The sequence below is a fragment of the Anser anser genome (genome assembly GCF_964211835.1).
Source record: "Anser anser genome assembly, chromosome: W".
In the NCBI taxonomy this organism is placed as follows: domain Eukaryota; kingdom Metazoa; phylum Chordata; class Aves; order Anseriformes; family Anatidae; genus Anser; species Anser anser.
In genome coordinates, this window is record NC_139731.1 from 9,520,368 (window position 1) to 9,532,770 (window position 12,403).

The 12,403-nt window shown below is 44.1% G+C and overlaps 1 protein-coding gene across 10 annotated transcripts in view; it reads right to left on the reverse strand.

Annotated features, from left to right (window-relative positions):
• The window catches only part of LOC310888739 (kinesin-like protein KIF2A), a 368,750-nt gene that overhangs the window by 233,565 nt on the left and 122,782 nt on the right, over window positions 1–12,403 (reverse strand). For all 10 annotated transcript variants that reach the window (XR_014576113.1, XM_083815726.1, XM_083815725.1 and 7 more), the window contains one exon: window positions 1,556–1,623. Coding sequence is in view for 9 of the 10 variants with exons in the window: in XM_083815726.1 (XP_083671852.1) it covers window positions 1,556–1,623 (68 nt within the window). In the remaining variant the exon portion in view is untranslated. The remainder of the gene's footprint in view (window positions 1–1,555; window positions 1,624–12,403) is intronic.

A 12,403-nucleotide genomic window follows, 5' to 3' on the forward strand; every position in this document is an offset into this window, starting at 1 on the left:
TGTGTATATTATAAAGTCACTGCTGGATTAGCCAGATTTTACTTAGGTGTCTCAGATATTTGCTTATACTTAGAAAGTACAAAATCTGGGCCACAGCAACTGCAGAATTTTGATAAGAATAAGCTAGCAGATATACATGAAACAGGCTGGCAACTGCATGCTAAGGGGATGAAAAAGCACATTATAGTCAGCATGAATTCAGCAAGGGAAAGTCATTTTTGACCAATCTGCTACCCTTCTATGATGAGATGACTAGCTGGGTAGATGAGGGGAGAGCGGTGGATGTGGTCTACCTTGACTTCAGCAAGGCTTTTGATACTGTCTCCCATAACATCCTCATAGACAAGCTCAGGAAGTGTGGGATAGATGAGTGGACAGTGGGTTGGATTGATAATTGGCTGGATGGCAGAGCTCAGAGGGTTGTGCTTAGTGATGCGGAATCTAGTTGGAGGCCTGTAGCTAGCGGTGTCCCCCAGGGGTCAGTACTGGGTCCAGTCTTGTTCAACTTATTCATCAGTGACCTGGATGATAGAAGAGTGCACCTTCAGCAAGTTTGCTGATGACACAAAACTGGGAGGAGTAACTGATACCCCAGAGGGCTGTGCTGCCATTCAGAGGGACCTGGACAGGCTGGAGGGTTGGGCCTAGAGGAACCTTGTGAAGTTCAACGAGGGCAAGTGCAGGGTCCTGCACCTAGGGAGGAATAACCCCAAGCACCGGTACAGGTTGGGGGTTGACCTGCTGGAGAGCAGCTCTGCAGAGAGAGACCTGGGACTCCTGGTGGACATCAGGCTGACCATGAGTTGGCAATGTGCCCTTGTGGCCAAGAAGGCCAACGGTATCCTGGGCTGCATTCAGAAGAGTGTTGCCAGCAGGTCAAGGGAGGTGATCCTCCCCCTCTACTCAGCCCTGGTGAGGCCACACCTGGAGTGCTGTGTCAAGTCCTGGGCTCCCCAGAACAAGAGGGACATAGAACTACTGGAGTGAGTCCAGAGGAGGGCTACAAAGATAATTAGAGGACTGGAGCACCTGTCGTACGAGGACAGGCTGAGAGAACTGGGCCTGTTTAGCCTGGAAAAGAGAAGACCGAGGGGAGACCTCATTAATGTATATAAATATCTGAGGGGAGAGTGTCAAGAGGATGGAGCCGGTTTCTTTTCAGTTGTGCCCAGTGACAGGATGAGAGGCACTGGGCTCAAACTGAAGCACAGAAGGTTCCAGCTGAATAAGAGAAGGCATTTCTTTACCGGGAGGGTGACAGAGCACTGGAACAGATTGCCCAGAGAGGTTGTGGAGTCTCCTTCTCTGGAGATATTCAAAACCCGCCTGGATGCTATCCTGCACAATGTGCTCTAGGTGATCCTGCTCAGCAGGGGAGTTGGACTAGATGATCTTTGAGGTCCCTTCCAACCCAAGCCATTCTATCATGATTCTATGATAATGGCTTAAATGCAGTTTCTACTGATTCTACTGTAACGGTTGTAAAAAATGACTAAACAAATGTCTGAAACAATTATACATCATGGAAAGCTACAAGCAATAACATTTTCCATACCTGTTTGCATATCTCAACGTATTTAGAGTGTTTTCACATGATGCCATCCCTGGAGAAATTGTAGCAATCTGCAGAAAAGAAGCCACACATTAATAATTTGCTTTGTACAGATAAAAGGGGGTAGATGAAGTCAAATCAACTTTTTTTTTTTTTTAAATCCCGTTTCATTTGAGATCTTCCGCAAAAAACATCTACTCTGTTCAGCTGTCCCAATACAATGACATCTCAAGAACAGATGTCAAGTCAAACCTTCATTTTTATTTTTATTTTAACCACACCTGACACATTAAGAATTCATGGAAATTTCAGTCAATTTCCGACATCTGACAGCTTGGTAACATAATATGTAAATGCAAAACTCTAATTGAAAAAATAAGGCTCCTCAAACAGGAAATATGCAACTCAGTAGAAAATAAGTCTAATGCATCCTGCATATGATTACCAGATATTATTTTTTTATATGCATCTTCAAAAGCTGTTCTCCATTCAAGCAAACTGCATACTGATTAAGAGATTTGTTTTGGCTATAGTCCAAAACTGTACTTAATGATATTAAAGATAAGCATGTGTTTAGGTATTTTCCTAAATAAATGTTTTCTTTTTCTGAACTAGAAATTATCTGTAAATAATACTAGATAGCTAACTTATTATCAGACATATCTGGGACCTGTAAGTCTTTCTTTTTCCAGTTAAATAAAATACCCTGAAGATCTCACCTTCTTTTCAGCACTCAGCAAAAATAAAAACAGTGATCATGCAACAGTGACATCATGATTTTCGCTAGCTTCTCTCAGTAGTCCATTTTTTTCATCTCTGCTCCTTTCAGGAGAGCCGTAGAGGCACTACCCAGGAAAAACACCTCTATGATCCTACACACTACCATTTTTGCTGGCAGCACAGCATCAAGAGACTGAAACTGATGAAGATTAGATAATCCTGGTCTTTTGTTTCATCCTGCTGCTGACATTACCATACAAGAGCACAGGTAGTCATCCTGAGAGGAATTTTTCCTACCAGGGAGAAAGGAAAAATATGCGATGGGAAGGGGTTAGAAAGTCTAAAGAGCTTGCTAATAAATACACTGTATAAATCTCTAATACCGGTATGCATCAGTTACGAATGAAAATAATTGTAGATTAGAAAAGATCATTTGATTGCATGTCTCTTTATAAAGCATTGTGGATACTAATTAACAAAAATCTACATGTTCCTAAAATCTTTCCAAAGTCACTTTATATGAAAGGTGCACGCATCGCTTTCATCAGTTTACTGTTCACAGTATACAATATGTGGCAACTGCCATAATGCCAGGAGACTGTTACATCTTCAAGTGTATAAGGAACAGCTATAGGGAAGTGCCACTGTAGGTGCCCACAGCCATGATGATACTACCTTCAGGGCACAAGACTCTGTTGAAAAGAAACACCTACTAAGTCACATGTTCTCATGCCCCAACAAGCCCAGTCCAGGAGGACTTCACAGGTCAGCAGGAGAGCACCTGAAGACCAGCATGAAGTAATTCCAGACACTCCAGCCGGTAAGTCAGCTTCATCAGGGGCCCAACTAAAATGCCTCTACGGCAACGCATACAGCATGGGGAATAAACAAGAGGAGTTAGAGACATGCGCACACCTACAGGGCTATGATCTTATTGGCATCATAGAAATGTGGTGGGATGATTTCCATGACTGGAGTGTTGGAATGCAAGGATACAGGCTATTCAGGAAAGACAGGCAGGGGAGATGAAGAAGGGGTGTTGCCCTCTATGTCAATGACTACATGGAGGGCATGGACCTCTGCCTAGGATGAGGAGATGACTGAGAGTTTATGGGTCAGGATTAAAGGGAGGGCAGGGACAGGTGACATAGTGAGGGGTCTGCTACAGGCCACCCAACCAGATGAGGACCTCTACAGGCAGATAGGAGCAGCCTCATGTTTACAAGCCCTGGTCCTCATGGGGGACTTCAACCACCCCAATATCTGTTGAAGGGACAGCACAGCACGGCACAGGCAGTCCAGGTGGTTCCTGGAATGCATTGATGACAACTTCCTTTTCCAAGTGATAGAGCAGCCAAGGAGGAGAGGTGCTATGCTGGACCTCATACTCAGTAACAGGGAGGGTCTGAAGGGGAATGTGAAACTCAAGGGCAGCCTTAGCTGCAGTGAGCATGAAATGGTGAAGTTTAGGATCCTGAGGGCGGTGAAGAGAGTACACAACAAGCTCGCTACCCTGGACTTTGGGATTGCAGAATTTGGCCTCTTCAGGGATCGGCTTGGTAGAGTACCATGGGACAAAGTAGCTGTACTTTGTGCCAGAGTACCTTAGGCACAAAAAGAAAGTCTATGGCTGCTGAAAGGAGGGTCAGGGAATGTGGAAGGACTACAGGGACGCTGTTCGCATTTGTAGGGAGAAAATTCATGTGGCCAAAGCCCAATTAGAGTTGAAGCTGGTCAGGTCTATGGAAGACAATAAAAAGGGCTTTTTAAAATATGTGAACAGAAAAAGGAGGACCAGAGAAAACATAGGTCCGCTACTTGATGGGGATGGTCACCTCACAGACAAGGACAAAGGCAAAGCAGAGACGTTTAATGCTTTCTTTGCCTCCATCTTCAACGCCGAAGATGGGCTTTGGGATCCTGGGTACCCTGAGCTGGAGGACCGTGACGGTGGGAATGACAAACTCCCAACTGACCCTGAACGTGTGTGGGATTTGCTGCTCCACCTGGATCCATACAAGTCCATGGGTCCGGATGGGATTCATCCCAGGGTGTTCAGAGAGCTGGCTGACGTCATCGTGGGACCTCTCTCAATTATTTTTCAAAGGTCTTGGGAATCTGGAGAGGTCCCAGTAGACTGGAAGCTGGCAAATGTTGTACCAATTTTCAAGAAAGGGCAAGAAAGAGGACCCTGACAGCTACAGGCCTGTCAGTCTCACATCAGTGCCTGGTAAAATTATGGAGAAGGTGATCCTTGAAGTTACTGAAGCGCACCTGGGGGACAATGCAGTCATTAGTCCCAGTCAACATGGGTTCACGAGGGGTAGGTCCTGTTTGACTAACTTGATTTCCTTTTATGATAAAGTCACCCATCTAGTCGATCAAGGGAAACCAGCTGATGTGATCTTTTTGGATTTCAGTAAAGCTTTTGACAGAGTTTCCCATAGGATCCTACTGGACAAAATGTTCAGCATACAGCTAAACAGAAACATCCTACGATGGGTGAGCAATTGGCTGACGGGCAGGGCTCAAAGGGTTGTGGTAAATGGGGCTACATCAGGCTGGTGGCCAGTCACCAGTGAGGTCCCCCAGGGCTCCAGTTTAGGGCCAGTTCTCTTCAATGTTTTTATAAACGATTTGGATGTAGGACTAGAAGGTGTTTTGAGTAAATTTTCTGATGATACTGAACCGGGAGGAGCTGTTGACTCTGTTGAGGGTGGAAAGGCCTTGCAAAGATATCTGGACACATTGGAGAGCTGGGCGATCACCAACCACATGAAGTTTAACAAGAGCAAGTGCCGGGTCCTGCACCTGGGACAGGGCAACCCTGGCTATACGTACAGACTGGGCGACGAGACGCTGGAGAGCAGCCCCATAGAGAGGGATCTGGGGGTTGTGGTTGATAGCAAGTTGAATATGAGCCAGCAGTGTGCCCTGGCAGCCAGGAGGGCCAACCGTATCCTGGGGTGCATCAAGCACGGCATCGCTAGTCAGTCGAGGGAAGTGATTGTCCCGCTCTACTCTGCGCTGGTGCAGCCTCACCTCGAGTACTGTGTGCGGTTCTGGGCACCACAGTACAAAAAGGGTGTGAAACTATTGGAGAGTGTCCAGAGAAGGGCTACAAAGATGGTGAAGGGCCTAGAGGGGAAGACATACAAGGAGCGGCTGAGGCCACTTGTCCTGTTCAGCCTGGAAAAGTGGTCTACAGCTTCCTCATGAGGGGGAGTGGAGGGGCAGGTGCCAATCTTTTCTCTTTAGTGACCAATGATAGGACCCAAGGGAATGGAGTCAAGCTGCGACAGAGGAGGTTCAGGCTGGATATCAGGAAAAGGTTCTTCACCAAGAGGGTGGTCATGCACTGGAACAGGCTCTCCAGGGACACAGTCACGGCACCAAGCCTGTTGGAGTTTAAGAAGCGTTTGGACTGTGCTCTTAGTCATATGGTCTAAATTTTTGGGTAGACCTGTGTGGTGCCAGGAGTTGGACTCGATGATCCTCATGGGTCCCTTCCAACTCGGAATATTCTGTGATTCTATGATTCTATGAAAGCCCTGGAGGGAAGAGAGGCCCAAGAAAGCTGGTCTCTATTCAAGGGTCACCTCCTCCAAGCTCATCCCAACAAAGAGGAAGTCAAGCAAAAACGTCAGTAGGCCTGCATGGATGAACAAGGAGCTGCTGACTAAACTCAAACACAAAAAGGAAGCCTATAGGTAGAGGCTTCTATAGGTACATTGGTGATAAAAGGAAGGCTAGGGAAACTGTGGGCCCTCTCTCGAAGGAAACAGGAGATCTGGACACCCAGGATATGGAGAAGGCTGAGGGACTCAATGACTTTTTTGCCTCAGTCTTTGCCAGCAAGAGACCTAGGTTGCTCTATAGCCCAAGTCCCAGAACGCAAAAGAGCAGGGACTAGGAGAAGGATGAACTGGCCACTGTAGGAGAAGATCAGGTTCAAGACCAGCTAAGGAACCTAAAGGTGCACAAGTCCATGGGGACCTGATGAGATGCATCCGTGGGTCCTGAGGGAACTGGCAGATGTAGCTGATAAGCCACTGTCCATCATATTTGAGAAGTCATGGCAGTCTAGTGAAGTTCCCAGAGACTGGAAGAGGGGAAACATAACCCCCATTTTTAAAAAGAGAAAAAAGGAAGATGTGGGGAGCTACAGGCCAATCAGTCTCACCTCTGTGCCTGGCAAGATCATGGAGAAGATCCTCCTGGAAAATACGTTTGGGCATACGGAAAATAAGGAGGTGATTGGTGACAGCCAACATGGTGTCACCAAGGGCAAATCATGCGTGACAAATTCTTCTACGACACTGATACATAAGGGAAGAGCAACTGATGTCATCTACCTGGAGTTGTGCAAAGCATTTGAAACTGTCCCACATGACATCCTTGTCTCTAAATTGGAGAGACGTGAATTTGACAGATGGGCCACTTGTTGGATAAGGAATTGGCTGGATGGTCACACTCAAAGAGTTGCGGTCAATGGCTCAATGTCCAAGTGGAGATGAGTGACGAGTGGTGTTCCTCAGGGGTCAGTAGTGTGGACCGGCGATGTTTAACATCTTTGTTGGAAACATGGACAGTGGGATCGAGTGCACCCTCAGAGAGTTTGCTGATGACACTGAGTTAAGTGGTGCAGTCAACACACTGGAGGGAAGGAACGCCATCCAGAGGGACCTCGACAGCCTTGAGAGGTGGGCCTGTGCTAACCTCATGAAGTTCAACAAGGCCAAGTGCAAGGTCCTGTATCTGGGCCAGGGCAATCCCAAGCACATATACAGGCTGGGCAGAGAGTGGATAGAGAGCAACCCTGATGAGAAGGACCTGGGGGTGTTGGTTGATGAGAAGCTTGACATGAGCTGGCAATCACAGAATTGTAGGGGTTGGAAGGGACCTCGAGAGATCATCGGGTCCAACCCCCCTGTCAAGGCAGGTTCCCTAGAGACAGAGTCACAGAATTGTAGGGGTTGGAAAGAAATATGCGCTTTCAGCCCAGAAAGCCAACTATATCCTGGGATGCATCAAAAGAGGCATGGCCAGCAGGTCAAGGGAGTTGATTCTCCCCCTCTACTCGGCTCTCATGAGACCCCCACCTGGAGTACTGTATTCAGCTCTGGGGCCTCCAGTATAAGGACATGGACCTGTTCGAGCACATCTAGAGGAGGGCCACAAAGAAGATCAGAGGACTGGAGCACCTTTCCTACAAAGACAGGCTGAGAAAATTGGAGGTTTTCAGTCTGGAGAAGACAAGGATCCAGGGAGACCTTACAGCAGCCTTCCAGTACTTAAAGGGGACCTACAAGAAAGCTGGAGAGGGAACTTTTTACACGGGCACATAGTGATAGGACAAGGGGGAATGGCTTTAAATTGAAAGAGGGTATATTTAAATTAGAACCAGAGGGGTTGAAACTTGCCCTGGTTTTAGCTAGGATAGAGTTAATTTTCCTCCTAATAACTGCTATGTTGCTGTGTTTTGGATTTAGGATGAGAATAATGTTGATAACACACTGAGGTTTTAGTTGTTGCAGAGCAGTGCAGGGGATATAGTGGATACGCACCATGTGCCGTGCTGTGGTTTTATGTACGTGACCATGGAGAGGACATGAGGAAATGGGATGGAAAATCTACCTCGACCCTAGAGGCACGGGTATGGGAGTTGCAAGGAAAAACAATCACAAAAGGGGGGGGTCTTCTGGGAAAATTGCTGGCAGTCCTCCAGAGTAATGAATACTTTGACAAGGCCTAGAGGGGCCCTGTCTCCAGCCAAGGGGAGGAGAGGGACAATCGGGTTTATTGGACTGTGTGGATTCGATGGCCTGGCACACTGGACCCACAGAAGTATAAGGCTTTAGAAGACACTCGTGCACAGTGTACTGTAATGCCATCAAGCTATAAAGGGGCAGAGCCCATCTGTATTTCTGGAGTGACAGGGGGATCCCAACAGCTAACTGTATTGGAGGCTGAAGTGAATCTATCTGGGAAGGAGTGGCAGAAGCACCCCACTGTGACTGACCTGGAGGCTCCGTGCATCCTTGGCATAGACTACCTCAAGAGAGGGTACTTCAAGGAACCAAAAGGGTACCAGTGGGCTTTTGGCATAGCTGCCTTAGAGACAGAGGACATTAAACAGTTGTCTACTTTGCCCGGTCTCTAGGAGGACCCTTCTGTTGTGGGGTTGCTGAGGGTCGAAGAACAGCAGGTGCCAATCGCTACCACAACTGTGCACCGGCGGCAATATCACACCAACCGAGACTCCCTGATTCCCATCCATAAGCTAATTCATCAACCGGAGAGCCAAGGAGCTCCTGAACACCTGCAGTACATTGATGATATGATCGTGTGGGGTGACACAGGAGAAGAAGCTTTTGAGAAAGGAAGAAAATATTCCAAATCCTTCTGAAGGCTGGTTTTGCCATAAAACAAATTAAGGTCAAAGGACCTGTAGAGGACGTCCAGTTGATCCAACATTACACACCATCTCTTCTGTCCTGAAAGACTGCTGTGGCAAATGGGAGCCCAAAGTCAGTCACAGACTAAACAAACTTAGTGGACATTATATATATATATATATATATATATATACACCTATATAAATATATACAAAAAGTGGTGATTAATTGGAATGTATTGGAAAGTGTTGGACCGGAGCATGACATAAATGGTATGAAATAAGGGGTGGATATTGTCCTGGTTTCAGCTAGGATAGAGTTAATTTTGCTCATAGTAGTTGGTGTGGTGCTGTTTTTTGGATTTAGGGTGAGAATCATGTTGATAACACACTGATGTTTTAACTGTTGCAGAGCAGTGCTTACACCAAGCCAAGGACTTTCCAGTTTCTCATACTGCCCTGCCAGTGCAGACTGGGGGGCGCCCCAGGTGCTGGGAGGGGACAGAACCAGGACAGCTGACCCAAACTGGCCAAAGGGATGTTCTGTACCATGTGATGTCATGCTGAACAATTAATATGAGGTGGCTGGCCGCAGGGGGTGGGGACTGCTGCTTGGGGCTGAGCTGGGCATCGGTCAGCGGGTGGTGAGCAATTGCATTGCGCATCACTTGCTTTGTACATATTATTATTATTATTATTATCATCATCATCATCATCATCATTATTATTTCTCTTCCTTTTCTGTCCTGTTAAACTGTCTTTATCACAGCCCACAATCTTTTACTTTTTTTCCCCCTGATTCTCTCTGCCATCCCACTGGGGTGCAGGGGGGGGGTGAGTGACTGGTTGTGTGGTGCTTAGCTGCCTGCTGGGTTAAACCACAACAAAATTATATGATCTTTGAAGCCCATACCATTCTATGATTCTATGACTGACCTCTCCGTAGCTCACTTCCTCATTCATAATTCCAATTGAGTAATGGAAAAGGTTGCACTACGGAAAGGAATATCTTTAAGACTAGCCATCACCGTTCTCCCTATCAGTATTGCTTATAAGCCGTTACAGTGGGATCAACATCCCATTTGGGACATTCAAGTCTCCAAGTTCCTACTCCCAACCTGGAGGACTGGGCAGTCTGGAACTTCACTAATGATTGCAGCAGGTCAAGGATGCAGCATCTTAAGGATGCAGAACTGGTTTAAAAGGACTATTCTATGTAGCTACCTTGCAAATTTCAGATGATGATACATTATGCTAATATGTAACTCTTCAAAACCAACTTCAAATAATCTTTGGAACTATTTGAGGAGAAGAACTTCAGCGCAATTGCGATGACTAATAATGTTCAAATCAAACAATTTATGTTGATTGTACGTCTCTGTATTTGTTTAGAATGAAGCAGATCCCAGTCATAACTGTCCATGTGGAAGTTATCTTCAAAAATTAAGTTTCTGAATCGTATTTTAACCTTATATACAGGGGAGAATGCTCCATCCCTGAACATGTAACTTGTAAAATTGGAACAGAAGTCTAAACTATGAAAGTCAAAGGTGAATAAGAATTAAGTGTAGGAATTACCAAAGAAGTTTTTTTCGAACATCCCACTTAGTACGTCAGAAAGTATGTCAGAAAGCAAATGAAAAAGGCAAAATATTTTATACCAGCACATTTCAAGAATCTCTTAATAAGTTAAAATCACAAGTTTTTACTGCATCTTTTTATATGCTTTCCACACTGAAAAATACCAGCATATTTGCAAATGTCTTAATCTATTTGCACATTAGAATATTGGATCAAATCTTTGTCTCATTAAGGAATTTCTTTACGATAAATGCCTCACTGATAAGCAAAATCGGCATAATATTTCTATGTTGCAATCTCTTTAATTTATTTTGCCTGTAACAGGCTAAAATATTTTGGAGTAAATAATACCATTATCTATGTGTTACCTTGTAATAGTTGAAACACTGCTATACCTAAGAAGTTCTTCTATGCTTTCATTTACTTCATATAAAGTAGACCCTATTCTAGAGAACATATCAGTGATCCCTACAGTCAACTGTAGAAACCTGAAATTAAACAATTTATTTTTAAACTATTTTGCAATCATTTTAGAAGTTCTAAGCACCACAGCTAATATTATATCTCAGCTGCAAAAAAGCAGTCACTGCACCCTCAAAATAAGTACTCTTTTAATTTAATAAAAGATTGTTCAACTTTAGCTATTATAAACAATAATGACTTGCCATTTCTTTCCCTGTACATTTTGTGAGTAAAATTTTGCCAGTGTACAAAATAAAACCTAAATATGAATGTGCTTACAAATCAGGCACACCCTGCCAAAGAGCCAGCTGTAAATACCAGAGTGGAAGGCTGAATAAATTGTCTGGATACAAGAGGCAAAGGAAGACCCAGAAGATGGGTGAAGTTGCTGACCATTATCTACTCTTTCCACCACTTGGCCACTGCAGTGCAAATCTCTCCTCTTTCCAGGGAACTGAAAAGGACTGGAGGTAATTCTAGGCTAAAGTATCTCCTACACTTCCCTCAATTCAATATATAATGTTCAGAAACCTGGCAGATCTCTAGACAGGCAGCTTTCTTCTGCATCTATCTAGCTATTGCAGGAACAGGTGCTGCAAATGTGAGAGCTCAATTCAAAGAATTGTAAAGATGTACTGTAGGTTCATTTTCTTAATTGTAATGTGACTGTAGTTGTATAAACAAGAAAAATAATTCAGTCATATTTCCACTCACTTTCAGAGGGGATTCTTTTCCTTAATTCAGAACTATATTGAATATAAAATAAGGAATATGAACTTTATCAGGAATTAAACACCCATAGATCATGGGTTATTCTTGATGGCATTCTTATGCATTTAAACAGGAAAAACATTATTACAACTCTATGAGAAAAGTAATAAATAAAAAAGCTTCAGATTTTCAAAACGGAGACATCTTGTTAGCACTTTAAGGAATGTTAAGGGTGATGGTAAGATCTTCATGAAACATTCACAAATATTAATCCTTCTATGTACGGAGAGTAGTTCCCACAAGGTTTACTTTCCAAATTTTCTTCAGTAGTGTGGATACATTAGCTAGAGATGCACAGTTTAGCTTTCTGATCCTGAATTTATGAAGTCATGTTTCAGTGGAAAGAAAACAATCCCGTATTTGCATTAGAAAACTGAAGGAGAATAAAAGATTAATTAAAAAAATGCTATTTTACCACAATTTTCAAACTAGAACCATAACAGCTAGAGAGAAGACTAGTCTGCCCTAACACCATGGTTTTCATGCTGTGAGTCTGCAGATTTCTGTGGCCTGTAGACTAATTCCAAGGAGTCTGCGAAAAGTAATACAAACAAGCCTAACAGCATTCACCATAGATAGTTTGCATTTCCATAAGGGTAGAATGTTATGGATGCACAAGTAAAAACACTGGAAATCAATGCTTTTATCTGTCCTTTCTACCTGACAGAAGAATTCCGCTTTTCAGACCAATGCAAATGCACACTTATACAATACACAACTATTCATCCCACCTATCTCAGCTATGGTCCCCTCAACAGCCTAAAGCATATTCTGATGCCTTTGATACCAACTCTAAATTTGCCTTTGTCATTTAAAGACCGTAACTCATCAGTATATTTGCAGTTTACACCATCTTTTGCAAAATTACAATTCAACAAACAGTACTCTCATACAATTAAGACATTAAAACTAACAAACAA